General features: G+C 33.0%; 1 protein-coding gene across 2 annotated transcripts; it reads left to right on the forward strand.

Annotated features, from left to right (window-relative positions):
- Window positions 1-4,770: 4,770 nt before the first annotated feature.
- On the forward strand, window positions 4,771-6,523 carry LOC131157775 (auxin-responsive protein IAA1). 2 transcript variants are annotated; one of them, XM_058112163.1, is made up of 5 exons: window positions 4,771-5,181; window positions 5,318-5,511; window positions 5,628-5,739; window positions 5,913-5,974; window positions 6,135-6,523. In XM_058112163.1, exons 1-5 carry the CDS (start codon window positions 4,913-4,915, stop codon window positions 6,173-6,175), a joined length of 678 nt encoding a protein of 225 aa, XP_057968146.1. In that variant the 5' UTR covers window positions 4,771-4,912; the 3' UTR covers window positions 6,176-6,523. The 2 variants fall into 2 exon arrangements, with proteins under 2 accessions (XP_057968146.1, XP_057968145.1); XM_058112162.1 differs by having other exon boundaries at window positions 4,790-5,181; window positions 5,913-6,523.
- Window positions 6,524-16,080: the final 9,557 nt, after the last annotated feature.

A 16,080-nucleotide genomic window follows, 5' to 3' on the forward strand; every position in this document is an offset into this window, starting at 1 on the left:
AACAAAAGGTGCAATCTGCTCATTTATAAATTATTTGGATATGAAACTTGTTCTAAAACTTGAAATCGAATCTCGGATTCATATTTTCCTCAAAAAATTATGGTAATAAGATGGTGATTACACTTGCAATGCTATAATTGTATTATCTTTGAAGTAAATTGGTTGAGAGCGATAAACCCAAATTCATACCTTAATTCGTGCTGATAATGACTGCAATAACAATGGACATAGGAACCGCATCTATGAATTGAACTTGTCACATTTTGACTTTAATATCAATATTAAAAGAGAATAGTTGTTATTGTACTAAAGTTTTTGTTTATATTGAGATTTTTTTTTTCTAGTTAAATCTCTTTTATAGAACTGTAACATATGACCTGTTTATGATTGTGATTTGACCCACACTCTAAACCTCTATGATGAGAATCAATTGTTATGTGTTAGCCAAAAACATTTTAAGGGAAGAGATTTAAATGTATTAGAAGTCTTTACAAAAAAAAAAGTCCAATTCACTTAATATAAAACCAATTTAGAGTTTGACTTCCATTGATAGATCATTAACTCAAAACAAATGACAACTTATGTTGTGTGATACAGAGACTAAGAAAATAAATATCATAGAATGGCTCAAGATACTGATGGGTGGAGGGGATTCAGTCAATCACTGGTTGTGATTGAAACTTAGTGAGAATTGTATACGAATACAAAATAATTAATTTCAATTTGAAAAAAAATAATATAGAGAAAAAATCTCAAAACCTCTCGCTCACTGATTATTCACCCTCACTACACCACATAATACATTGTACACACACACATATCTATTTATAGTAAATCATACAACACAATAATCAACAATGGTGGGAATTAATCTTCAACGGAGGTGGGCTGGTAGGTGGAGTAGGTTGCCTGCCGACTCCAGAAAATTCAACAGTGGTGAGCTGCCGATCATCTTCAGTCAAGTTTAATTTCCAACATATACAAAGACTTTTTGCATTGTCCCAAAAAATTCTTTCACTAGCTAAGTTCTTAAATCATAAGAACAACTATAATGTTCCTAATATTCATTGTTGTTTGAATCTTGCTGACATGATTCATAAAAGGTAAGTAACTCTATATCTATTGGTTTATTTTTATTTCGGTCTCAACAACATTATTAAAAAATATATATGGGGTCTTTTGGTGTGCCTATTAAATATCTAGAAAATAAAATAAGGAATAAAAAGTAAAAATTAAAACTGAAAACCAACAACTAACAATTTGTTTAATTAATATTTATGAAACTAGAATAAATTTAAAATCTAATTGAACCCATAAATAATAGTTAAAACATATGATTAAAGTAATAAAATGCAATAGAATATATATTAAAAATTATGATGAAAAAAAAATCATAATTATAGTTTTATTACTATGTTTTAAAGCAATCTTTTAGTTTTCTAAGGATAAACTTATTTTACATGACATTGAAAAATGATAAAAAAATGATTTTTAATGAATTTTTTTTTTCAAATTTAGAAAATTTTATTTTAATTTTAATTTTTTGAATTTACAAAGATATTTTATTTTTATTTTCATTAAAAATTTGAATAGAATAAATTATTTGATCCTTAAATATCAATATTGGATATTAAACTATTATAATAATGAGTTTTGGCACAATAACTGAAACCAGCGTAAACAAACATGACGTTGATTATTCATTGTTCAACGGTAAAATTAAAAACATAAAACAAAAAACTATACTAAACAATCCGTAAGCATTGAGAATGTGCATTGAGAATTTTCTTTCACAATTGTTGTTATATTCTTAAATTGTTAATGACTTCAAAATGCACAAAATTTAAAATTATATATTTACTTAGGAAATTAAACATAACTGTTATTATCTAAGTCCAAAATAACAATGTAAGAAATTCTTTCCAAGTTTCAACTAGTTTGTATTTAAGTCGAGACGCATGTTTATAAGTTAATCATGTTGTGTAATAGGAGACATCAGAAAATAAAACTTCTGTATTTTTTGTTCGGCTTTCAATCTTACGAGAGCATGAGACGGAAAATGTGATGGGTCACAAAATACCTCTCATTATACAATTCAAACCTAATAAAAAAATATTTATACATTGATCAGTATTTCACATAGAAAAAAGAGTCAAAGGCATTAAAATTTCTCTTGACATAAATTTTAAGATTTATAAAAATTTCAGACTTTCTTAAATATTTAAATTGTGTTTGAGAACAAAAATTTCAAGTTTTGGATTTGTATTTGTATGAATTTAGATAAAATTAACATTTTCTCGGAGAGATTTAGATTGTAATACAAAATTGTATTGAATTTATTTCGGAACTACTTGAAAACAAATTCAAATTTTAAAATTTATATTCTTAAACACAATATTTTTAAAAAACTTAGAACCTAAAATTTTAACTTTCACCGAATTAAAAATTTGCGAAAATTTTAAAATCCTTTGGTGGATCCATTTGGGAGGAAAAGAAAATGGTGAAAGGTGTAGAGGGGCGACCCGATGACGCGGAAAGAAGAAGAGGAGAGAGAGAGAGAGAGAGAGAAGGCCGGGGGGGGGGGGGGGGGGGGGGGGGTGGGCCATACTGAACTCATGCCGACAAAGAAGCAATGATCACGTGGGCTGGCAGCGTAGCGTGGGGCCCACAGCTGCTCATGAGTTTCTGTCTCTCTCCGCACATGGGCTCACATAAGGTTGACTTGTACCCAAAGAATCCCAACACCTGGGCCCCACACCCCCGACGCCTTGGGTGGGTTTTTCTTCTGGTCTACCCCATCTACACATATTACTTCAAACAAATAAAAACTATAAAAAAATAAAAATAAATTTCTTTTTTAAATTCAATTACAAATTAGATGCTATTGAAAATAAAAAAATTATTATTATTTAAGTTATTATTTATTGATTGCGTATAAAATTAAATTATTATTTATTTTATTTTACTTTTTAATAACCAAATGAAAAATAATAATTTCGCCATTTTTATATATTTTTCTAATGCTTACTTTATGTTTGAAGAGATTTTAAATTTAAATTTGTATTGAATTTTTAGATTAAATGTAATATAGAATAATATTAAAAATTTGTGTAAGTCTATTTAAATTTAAATTTAAGGTCTAAATCCATCTTCCCAAACACAATATTAATTATTTTAAAATATATTCTAAAAATTTAATCATTCATCGGGCTAGGACAATAATAAATATGCATTGATACCATAGTTAACATTTTTATTAGATGCACACTGCATTTTGGTAGCTAAGAGCACTGATAATTTATTTTTTATATAATTATATAAAAAATATCAATTACATTGAAGACTTAATTGTAAGTCTTATTTTATTTTAATTAATCCTAAAAATAAAAAATAACATGAGTAGCATTAAAAATTTAATTTAAGTTATATAATCACATGTCACGATATCATCACTTAATTAAACTTCAAGCCGACACATGTTTATCTCTTTTATTATTTCCCTTTTATTTTTTGTGTACAACTCTCTAGCACTTTTTGTTAGGAGAAAAGAAAAAAATTTAAGTCTTTTTACTCGTGCCTTAAAAGTCAAGCTTTAATACTAATGTAGAAACAAAATTATTGAGTTAAAAAGAAAATGGGCGAAGGCTTTTTATTGAACGCAAAACATTATAACCTAATTAAATAGGTTTGATTTTTCGAGAATTGAATTAATTTGCTTATTTTTTACGTTTGAAGAGAATCATTATTATCGTTCTCTTAGCAGAAAAATGAAAATTATTACAATCATGATTTATCGTATACCCTTTTCTTCCACGCTCCCTAGCTCCTTTACTCGTAATTAGAAGACATGCATATTAATTACTATTGTGAATTGATTCGACCTATGCATTACTATTGTTTAAAATCATTTTAATGGCTCGTCATAATTTAATTTTTTGAAATATCCCTTTTGCATACTTAGCCTTCACAAACACGACATTGCTTTAACTAAAGCTGATACCATGATTTTTGCTATCTCTATTAGTCTAATAAAAGCAACCTAAAACAAAACGTAAATTACACAAATCATTTATATATTCACTTATTCTAAGCAATAAATTAAATATTATTAATTTAAAGTAAATTTTGTACCAAACAATTAATTTAAATTTTTGACAAAATCAATGTGTTTTCTTTTATGTTTATGAACTGAAAAAAAGAAGAAGGTATTCTATCCAGTAAAATCCCGCCACGTAAGCTATACCTATCATGTTAATTATTAGTTGAAGTGATGTTATTGATAAAAAATACATGCTTTGAGGATAGGAGTGCAAATGAATTGAGCTTATTTTGTGAAGCTAAAATTGAGTCGATTTTGAGTTAAACAATTTTGAAATTAATGGAGTTAAATAATTTTAGATTCAATATTTTCGATCCAAGTCATATTTGAGCATTTTACTGCGTCAACTTAATTCAACCGGCTTAACTCGAAATTCAACATCTAAATCATTTTTTTTCATTAACTAGCAGTCAAGTAGGGTTCATAGTAATTTGTATGCGTATCACACACAATCACCTCCCAATTTAAAAAATGAGAAGATTAACTTTAGCATTAATGATAATATACAGGTGGGCCCAACGAACGAGGCCCGAACCTTCGACAACTAAATCACAGACACACGCTTCCTCGTAACCGGCTGTCACAGACATGGATGACTCTCAGCCACTCGTTTTGGGACATGTGTCGAACTGGGATTGGATCATTAACGCCTGCCTGCCTTATTCTCAATTTATATATTCTACCAAACGCGCGCTCTGTCACGCAACTTCAATTTGCATAAACAGATTAAACCGACACATCGTCAACTTCAATCCAAGAAGGAAGACCAGGGTTTGAGCAATTGAGCTTTATACGAACTACAGAAAAGAAAAGATGTCGCTGGAGATGGGAAAAGGGTCGCCGGAATCGGACACGGAGAACCGGGATTTTAGGCTGGAAACGGAGCTGACATTGGGCTTGCCGGGAGGCCCGTTCCGTGGACCGACGAAGACCGGAGCCATACCGGCCGGTTTAAAGCGCGGGTATTCGGAGACCGTTGATCTGAATATGGTTAGCTCGAAGAACATATGCTCGGAAAAGGATGGTGCCGGTGATCGGCCTGAAAATGGGATCTCCGATGCAGCAAAAGCACCCGAAGCGAAGTAAGATTTCAAAAATGCGTACATATACAGCAGGAATATTCTTAATTCAAATAAAACCCTACGATTAACAATAACATAATACAGTATTTCTTTGTGATATTGATTGATTTTCAACATGGCGCTGTGTATTGTGAAGGGCGCAGGTGGTGGGGTGGCCGCCGGTGAGGGGAAACAGGAAGAACATTGGGATGAAGATGATGAGTGGTTGCAAATACGTGAAGGTAGCGGTGGACGGAGCTCCATATCTGAGAAAAATCGATTTGGAGATGTGCGCCGGCTACTCCCAGCTTCTCCGAGCTCTTGCTGATCTATTTTCCTGTTTCACCATTCGTACGTATTTGTTTTGTTTCTTCATCTCTCTCTCTCTCTCTCTCTCTCTGATTATTCACAATAGTGCAAGGGAGATTTATGAATTGTTTTGCGTGTCAATGAATTATTACGTACAGGTGATTATGTGAATGAGAGAAAGCTTGTGGACGATGTGAACGGAGTGGAGTATGTGGCTACGTATGAGGACAGAGAAGGGGATTGGATGTTGGTCGGAGATGTTCCATGGAAGTAAGTTCTTTGATTCCCATGGTGATCAATTGCTCTTGAAAATTTTCCCTTAACTACATAAGGAGTAATTAATTTGTCTTAATTATTCTTTAAAAAAAAAAACATGAATCTTGCTTCTGCTTTAAAAAAAATTATTTACTATCAACTTCCCTTCTTTTTTTCTCTTGCACCAGAATGTTTGTTGAATCGTGCAAGCGGCTGAGGTTGAGGAAAAGCTCTGAGGCAATTGGCTTAGGTATTAATAGTTTTATAGCTTATAAATTTCCTTTCTTCTTTTTCCCATTTCAATTTTTAATTACATGAAAAAAATATTTAACTATATTTAATTATATATATATATATATATGTATATGTTATATTGATTTTGTTTTTGCTTTATTTTTGAGTTAATGCAGCTCCGGGGACACCTCCAAAATGCACAAGCGCAGGATGTTAGAAGAGAGAGAGAGAGAGAGAGAGAGAGAGTCCTAAATTAAGTTGGCATCTTGGAAGTAACGAGGATCCACATATGTGTTGCATGCATGCATGTACAGATTTAGGGTCTTATATAATATTAGTATTGCATATATATAAGATTATCTGTGAGGATCGAACGTTTCAGTTCTTCTAGCTATTATTCCTTTAATTTCCCCGTGTATGTTATTTGCTTTGGTAGCTAGCTAGGGGAGTTTTGATCTAATAGAAATCATGTATTAAGAGGAAAATAAGGCAGACTTGACTTGTCTAGCTCCTTGTAATTACCTACTTTTATAATTAATGATGAAGCAAATTGTTGTCGGTGCAATTAATACTGTTCTAATTTTAAATAATTAATTCAATTCTTTTTTTATTTTATTTTTGAGTATATTGTTATTTTTTAAAATTAATATTTCTTACCGAGTTCGAACAAGCATCATTTGTAATTAAGTCTTCAGGAACAAACTCATATTTATGCTTATATCATTTTTGTTATTCACCCATGTGCATGATAATTCTCATTAATTCCGTGCCACCTACTTGCTTGACCATATAAGTATTAAATCTATAGTTTAAGCTGTGATAATTATGAGTTTTGGCTTTATTTATTTATTTTTCTTTTTTACAATATATTGGTGCACGACACGCAAACTTGATCTGCACGTTAAAGATTTTAAAGTTATGCATGTTTCTTCTAAAAGGGATTAAAAAGATTTCCTAAATTTTGTTATTAGAAAATGAGATTTGTACAATATTGCGAAGTCTTGAAAATTGATTTTAATGATCGAACTACTTCAGTAGAAAATAAAAGGCTATAGGCATTATTTGCAGTTTTTCTGTGTGAAAGTCTTTAAAAAATGTTTATTATTTCTTTCTTCCTACAGATGTTGAAAATTTATTTTATGTTTATTAAGGCGTTGTTTGTATTGGGTTTTATGGAGCCTAGTTGCGTTTGATTCGGATGATGATGGACTAAGTAGCCAAAGGCGTACTCATGGGGCTCCGGGGGGCAACGTCCCCAAGAAAAAATTTTGGGCCCGTTTTGTAGCTCATTGGGAACCCTGTGCGCAACATATAAAACTATTGTTTTTTTTTTTTGCTGATTAAGTTTGACCGTCATTTTGAGAGTGAGAGGGAAAACAATGTATAGCCGCACTCTCTGTTTTTCTTCCAGATTATAGTGAAATTCTTGCAACTCCGTGGACGTAGGCAAAATTGTCGAACCATATAAATATTGTCTTGTGTGTATGATTAATTTTTTTTTGGCATGGATTGTTTCTCTATTTTTGTTTCTCATAGGATTTGGTAATTTCGTGTTTATTCCCTACATTTTGGAACTTGGAAAATCTTAAGAAAAGGAAAGAAAAATATGGAGGAATTCATGTTTGGTTATCAATAAAAGTAAGAAAGAAAAAAAGATAAAGCAAATTAATGAATAAAAATATGATTTTATGCACCATTCATATTTGATTTTTCTTAATTTTTTAAATCATATTAAAATGAATTTTCATTTTTAGTAGTATTTGGTATAGTGAGAAAATATATTGGAAATGAGTTTCCTTATTATTTTATTTCTCCTTTTTTCTCAATCAAAATCTTTGATTGAAACGGGTTATAATTATTTTTAAAAAATTATGATTATTTTTGTGACCGTGTTTTGATTGTTTTATGAATGCTTTATAATAATTATGTATGTGTGTATATGTGCGTACACATGCAAGTGTATGTGTACATACACATCTCAATATTAAATATATTTTCATTACATGGTTGCTATAGTTTTCTTCTTCTTCCTTGCAATTTGTTTTCTCTGAAAGTTTTTTTTATTATTGATCCAAATATGGGTTTTTTTTTTCTTTGATTATTTATATTTGTCTCAGCTAATCATGACATATTTTTCCTCTCTCAATTGGTGAGTACACACTAATAAGAAGTATTGTTATATCATGGAATAGATGTCAATGAGCAGACTTCCGCACCATATTAAAGGGAATATATCTTCCTTAGAACAATATTACACGTATCTCAACCACAATATACAAAAAGGGTTGGCTAAAGCCAAAATGAAACCTAACCCGACTCAACTTTTCTCCACCAACCACAATGTTTGGTAATTTATGATGGCATAGATATGATGCTGAATACGGGATTTGGTGTAAGAACCTAACCCGATAGGTGTATTAAATAAATAAGAAAAGAAAATAAAAATTAAAAAAAAGGTAAAAATCAGCGGAGCTCGTTGACGAGACTTCTTTTCTCATCGACGAAGTCTCTTGTGCAACTCGGTGACGAGATTCAATAGTTCGTTGACGAGGAGATACCAAGAGATTTTGGGAAATCCTAAAATCTTAGGCTCGTCGACGAGGCCACCTTGGCGTCGACGAACTTCCTTCTGCGGCCCATCTATTAGGACGCCGTCTCGTCAACGAGTTTGGTCGGGTCAAAGGTTTATAAGTTGAATTTTCCATTACTTCATGGTTAAGAAATCAAAATTCTCTCTCTCTCTCTCTCTAGGATTTCGGGCCATCTGTTGCCGGAATCAACGATCCAACGTTGCTACGTGGATCAGGAGGAGAATCTCTTAAAGTATAGCGGATTGAAATTTCATTTTGAGGATTTTCAAGTTTCCGATTTCGTTTTTGTTTTGGTAGATTTGTAGAGAATAGTATTGTAAGAAAGTATTGTTCTTCGTTGTTTATATTTTGGTACCTCGGTTTGTAGTTTTGGAGCTTTTGAGCTCGTGTTTTGGTTTTTAGGTTAAGGTATGGGGATTTTATTTATATTAGTTATTTTTGAAATTAGAATCGGTAAACTTGTAGTTTACGATTGTATGTATTATTTGTCTACTTATTTGAAAAAATCTATCGGTGAAAATACGAGATTTTTAGGTTACTATTTTGGGAAAAGTTGGGGGTTTGGGTATCATCTCTATTTTTGTTGGAAAATCGTATGTTATATAAAACTGTGATATTGAGATGACCATACCTGTATTTGTATTAAACTGTATTCTCGAAATGAAGACGATATGATTTGTTGTATACCAAATAAGTGTGGAATGAACTGTTGTATGTAAATGTTCTAGGTTTTGTAAAATAGTTGTGACGGTAAATACCGTAAGCTGAGGGGTATAGGAACATGAGTTCCAAAATTGTTCCAGGTTTTGTGAAATTTGCCACATCTTGGCTAATTACCATGGGAAAATGCCATGTATCGACTAAATATAGTGGGCGAGAGTGTTCGACTCTATATTCGAGGGTGTGAAATATCGTCTGTTTGTTCCGGTTGGTCACCGATGGGTGTGAGTGGACACCGTAGTAGCAACGATATCGCTGTGGGGCTTCGGTTATTGCAGGGTATCAGGTGCTTCATGTAATTTGACCAGTTTCGGCCGAAGAGTGTGATGACATTGACCATATGTTTTGTATTGTACGTACTGGAACTGGATTGTGAAAATATTAGAATTGTATTGTGTTATGTTTTATGTCGAAATAACACTTGTATGTCACACACAGATATAACCTGTTTTCTTCGTTACTGAGAGGCATCTCATCTCAATTATTACAAATATTTTTCAGGTCATTCGAGTAGCCGTCACTAGCGTCCTAGCATAACGGGAACGTGGTTGTCGGTTAGCTGTGTATAGTACTTGTGTAAGTACAGATTTTGTAACCGGGTTGTCATTGTTAGGTTTTGTAGACGCGTGGGGTACGTACTATATTTTTGGAGCGTAGACTCTAGTTATGTATAGACTCTGGTATGGTACATTGTGTAAATTAGAAAGAACATTTCTGCTGCGTATGTGATGTGTATGTATGTGTATGTGAATGTTTATAGGGTATACGTGTACCCCACGGGGTTGGACCCTCATTTAGTGTAGTATCATGTATGTTTTGATTGATACAGAGACAAGTTAGGTTACTAAATTCACACTTGGGGCCCATCTTTTGGTTTGAGGCATGATAGCTTGGTATTAGAGTAATATCAGGTTGTTAGGTCTTATAGACTTGGTTAGGCGTAGTTATGTGTACATACCAGAGTATAGGATGTAGGAAATGGGCAGAGTAGGTCGAGGGTTGTCTTGTAGCTAGATGGGGACTCATTGGCGGTATTTTATGTTTTTCCTAGAATGACGATTTCAGTAAAATCACGGCAAACCATTGATGGTTTTGTGTCGATATGGTAGGACAGACCTGGTGTAACGTCCCTTAATAAAATACAACATAATAAATAAGATGGTCAACCAGATACACAGCGGAAAACCTAGCAGCAGTAAACGTAAAAATCCATACATCCATCCATAAAACATAATACCAGAGCTTTCTATTAACATCAATATACTGTTCATATGTACAATCTCCAAAAAGTCAAAATAACACTAGGACTATGCAACCAAAAATCTCCTAGTCCTAGCTTAGGGCTTACCCTTCTAGTAGGGAAGCACCAATCAGTCAACAACGGCCCTGACCCGCCGGTCTCTCTAGGTTTCCTGAAAAATATATTAATGTTGGGGGTGAGACACTTCTCAGTAAGGGAAAATAAACTAAATACAACTGTGCGGCGACATGAACATTTAAGGTGCTTATACATATACCATACATTTCATAACTCTAGAAATAATCATAATATCATACTGGATAATCATGTATTTTCATATTTGTTAATAAATCATAACATACATAAACATCTGTTATAACTCGTAATAACATACATAAAACATCTGGTATAACTCGTAATAACATACATAAAACATCTGTTGTAACTGTAGTACTGAAAATATACACCTAGGATGAATAGTTAGGTAATGTTATGTATTACCCCCCATGACGGGTTGTGCAGCCCGAAGGCGGGACCCGACAATGGCTAGCCTACCACTGCCGAATCAAATATGTCTGTAAGTACGATGGGCCCGCCACACCCTGGTCCGGACTGCTAGGTGGACGTCCACACTCTACTGAAAGCCACATCGACTATCCATCTCCCATCCCCTCGTGGAACGGTTAGCACTAAATTGGCCTCGTGCCAAAATCTGAACTACCCATAGCTACGGTACCGAGCTCCTGGTCTGAACTAAACTAACATCCTGGTTGTAAAAACATATAGTACATGATCATACATAACATCATCATGACCTCGTGCCAAAAACATAGATACAACCTCGCGCCGATAATATAAGTGTGGCCTCGCGCCAAAATATAAGTGTGGCCTCACGCCAAAATATAAATACGGCCTCGTGCTGACAATATAATAAATACGGCCTCGCGCCGCATCGTTTCAGGTAGTTACATTCTGAAAATACATCGTTCATTAAATAATCGTCAAAACTATCACCATATACTGAAAATACATCGTTCATTAAATAATCGTCAAAACTATCACCATATACTCTTCGTTTCATAATATCAGAAAATATGCTTTGCTCGTATAATCATTCATATCATGATTCGCTCCACATAAAAGTAATGTTCATGCCACACATGTGCTGTTAAGTCTTACTTCATATTTTAAAATCATCATTTCTGGCATCTTATACATACATATACATTTGCATCACAATAGCAGTATTTTCCAATTATACATTTCATATGTAATATACATAGGTAGCATAGGTTTTTTTGAAAATAAATGTGCTCATAATTAATAATAATATGTATGGAAAATTTTTACTTTAGTTTATTCCCTTACCTGGCTACTAAAAAAGCCCCTCAAATTTCCTAGCCTGACCCCCGTAGGATTTCCTACTCAATACCCTGAAACTCAAAATCCCCAGTACTAAACATCAGTATTTTCATGCATACATCAATTCCTATAACTACTATAAAGTTTAATTTGGCTTAAAAAGTCTTACCTCAACCTAGGGATGATTTCCAACTTCGTTTTCCCAACGATCCGCTCCGGCAAACTCGTAGTGAACTTCGCCAGGAACGTTGTGGTAGCCTCAAATCTTCGATCCGGCGACTCATGGGGCCAAAATCGAAGAGAGAGAGTGAGAGGGCCGAAAGGGAGAGAGAGTGAGAGGGCCGAAGGGGAGAGAGAGGAGAGAGAGAGAGAGAAGCGTGAAAAGTGATTAAAAATCGGGTTTTTACATATTTATACGAGGGATTTCGTCGACGAGCCCGACCTTCGTCGACGAGTCCTTCACAAATTTCGTCAACGAAATCCACTCCTCGTCGATGAAATTCAGTCAGCTCAAAAACCCCTCTCGGCGTTTCTTCGTCGACGAAGCCCTGTGTTCGTCGACGAAATCCTTTCAGCCTTTGTCGACGAAGTCTACAGCCTCCTTTTGTTTTTGTCTCTATTTTCCTCTCTTTTTATTACTCAATTTCCAATTTAAATTCGGGTCGTTACACCTGGACCCGTGAGAGTTGTAGTTAACATAATTAGCTTTCAATGATTGTGTTAACTGTGTATGATATAGGAATTCTAATCGTTTCTTATCCTATTTTTAGAATGGAGCCCAAGGATAACAAATTAGATAGTGGTTCTAAAGGGACTGCGAGTGATGGGTCTCTTCTGTGCCTCAGGGTTTGACGAGGTGGATCATGTGAGAGATCGGGATAATTTGAATGGAACTAAGATTTTTAATTCAGGGTTCAAGTGAGTGCCACAGGCATTTTTTGGGATTCTGTCGGCATAGTTCAGGAAGTCGGGTAAGGGGAAATTATATTAAAATCAGATTTTATGAAATAAAAGATAATGAATTATATTATACTTATGTATATGTTTTGGTATAGGTTTAAAATGCCAACCATGTAAATTATGTTTTCTGAGCCTAGGATTGCTTATTTAGCTATGTATATGTGAAAATGGACTGATGAAAGTGAAAGATATTTTCTCAAAAAATTATGTAAGAAATGGAAATTATATTTTTAGTATTCAAATGCTAAATGTGAGTTGACTTATTTTACTAGGAATATGTATGAATTTTATTTTTAAATTGTGTGGCATGAGTAAATGTAAGTTCTGTGCAAATATATGTTAAATATATGAGATGCAAGCTGAGTAAGTAATGCATTGAGAATAAAATATGATATGAACTATGCTGCTTGTGTATGTTAATGCAACCATGTAAATGTAAGACAGTTGAAAAGAGTCGTGTTAGCAGATTCTAGCGCATTTCTATGTGGACTAACTGATGATAGTTAAAAGGAGCTATGTTAGTAGATTCTAGCGCATTTCTATGTGGACTAACTGATGATGACTAAAGAGCAGCTATAGTAGGAGTGAATGAAATGAAAATGGAATGAAATGGCAATGAAATGACAATGGAATGAAATGTGAAATGTAAACGATGTAAATGGGAAAGAGTCACTTAAAGTGAAATGAAATGAAATGTTAAAGTTATAAACATGAACAGATGTGAATGATTGAATAATGACAGAAAGAATAATGTATTATGATAGTAGAAGTATTTATGCTAATAGAATATCTTACAACTGGGGCAGGGCCTACTCTTCGCCCGAGGGCTTGTTGAGAAAGGTGAGTGTACTAGTAGTATTAGATGTAGCAGTAGGCTGCATAACGCACTAGGACATAGGGAACCTACTTGTATGGGTGGGTAGATTTCCCTATCCTTGTGGCCTTCGCTAGTAAACCTTTGTTTGAACTGTGTGTGTATGAGATCAATCTAACACTAGAGGACTTATTGAGTAAGGTGAGTGCCCTAATATGCTTCAGTAGTGATCTTTGGGTTGCCAAATGTATCAGAGCAGAGGGGTGCTACTTGTATGGGTGAGTAATCATCTTTATCCTTAGGTAATATCGTGGGTTAAATTTTTTGCATGTGATTGATTAGATTTAGAAAATGATTTCAGAAATTATGTTAACGATTTTCAAATGTTAAATATTATGTTGTTATATAAACTCATGTTAGTCACACGCTGTTTTAATATATTATTTCTTCCTTTACTGAGATGTGTCTCACCCGAATATGAACTTATCTTTTTCAGGACCTCCATGAGATAGAGCTGAGAGAGCTCGAGGTTTTATAGCATTTTTGAGAAATAGAAAGAGAAAATGATATATTTTTATGTTAATTTTGAGATGTATAAATTTATGTTTTATGTTCTATGTTTTAAGTTTTCTAAGATATAGATGATTGAGAATACTAGTATTTGGGGATTATGTTTTGGAGATATGTATATATTTGATTACAGGTGGTGAATAGTTGATTTGGATTATGGATAGGAATAGTAAACTTGGGTATTATATAATTGAGGATCATATTAAAGTCTTCCGCTGTGTATTTATTATTGTTTATTAGGTTTTTATCAAGTTTAACGCACCGGACCGAGTTTAAGGGTTCGGGGCGTTACAACAATGATCTCTGAGCACTCACTTTGATAAGGTCTTTCTTAGGCATAAAAAATGGAATCAAGGATCTTAATAGAGAAACACATCCGTATCGACACTATTCAACCTAGCTCTGATACCAATTGTTGTGTTGGGCACCCCACTTTTACTAAACACCAATACAACAACTATTGCTATTGAATATATAACAAAACTAAAGCAATACAGAAACTAATAATAAAAGGCAGTATTAAAGAAGAACACAAGAATTTACGACGTTCAGTACAAAATTATCTACGTCCTCAGGCGCCGATGATCAATCCACTACTTCCAAAAAATTACAACTTGGACAAATTTCAAATTACCAATAGTAATTAGAAATACCATAGAGTACAAATACTATTTGTAACTCTTCAAATGGGAGGTGTAATTAGAAATGGTGAGGGTAGCTCCTTATATAGCTTCAAACTAAAAGTTCAAAAAAACTTTCCACCAATATGGGATAAAAAAAAACAACAATATGTTGGTAAAATGAACTCTTAAGTGTTGAATACTAAACTTAGATTTAATTTTCTAAACTAGTTCTACTTGAACTAGTCTTTGAATTAAATACTAAGTTGTATATTAATTGTTTGCTATCTAATATATTTTTCAATTTTAACCATGATCACAACCGTCAACTACAAAAGTACTATTTAATTGGGTCAAGTTCATGCATTTATGTTTCCTTCTTGGTGCTTATCCTATGTTTGGTACACTAGAATGAAAAGGATTGAGAATGGAATGCAACGAAAAATTATATGACATGTTTGTAAAATTGTAAAAACCAATTCCATTCAATTCCTTGCATTCTTGGCTACCAAACAAAATTTTAATTTCTTTGGGTTGTATTTGTTTAACTCTCTATATTTGTATTCTATGTTTAGTTTGTTCAAGCTTTGCCTTATTTGATTGGCCTTGATTTAATAAAATTCATCTTACCTCTTTAAAAAAAAAAATCAGAAGTAATAAATAAATCAAACTTTTCAATGAAATATAAACAATATTATATTTGTTTTAAATATCGTTAGAAAAAAATAAAAATTATTATTAATTTCAACCATTTTGATGTTGGTTTTTTATTTTTTTTGTTATTTTCATTTTTTATAAAAGGAAGAAATGAAAAAAACAATTCTAAATTTTCTCACTAACAAAATAAAACATGTTCTTAGTTTGATTCGATCAAACCAACTATAAGAAAAATATAGCTGTCACTAAAAGCTATGATGCCTGATTACTTCTATAACGACCCGACCCATTAAACGGACATAGGTTGCCAACCTATATACATAATAACCTGTACCTGATAGACATACATGAACAACCCGTCCTAAACAGGGACATACGAGTGTAAATCATACAAAACTGGGATGTAAATGTCACGGAAAAATATAAATATCCATCGGGATTTATACTAGGTATATACCAGAGTCTACCAACTGTATTCTTAAATTCACAAATATCCAACTTAATACATAAATCAGTGTTTACAACTTCCAAAAAGATGGTTCTAACTAAGTTTATTACATAACCGAATACTTACAAAACAAAACCAAA

Source organism: Malania oleifera, chromosome 6, assembly GCF_029873635.1.
Source record: "Malania oleifera isolate guangnan ecotype guangnan chromosome 6, ASM2987363v1, whole genome shotgun sequence".
NCBI lineage: Eukaryota > Viridiplantae > Streptophyta > Magnoliopsida > Santalales > Ximeniaceae > Malania > Malania oleifera.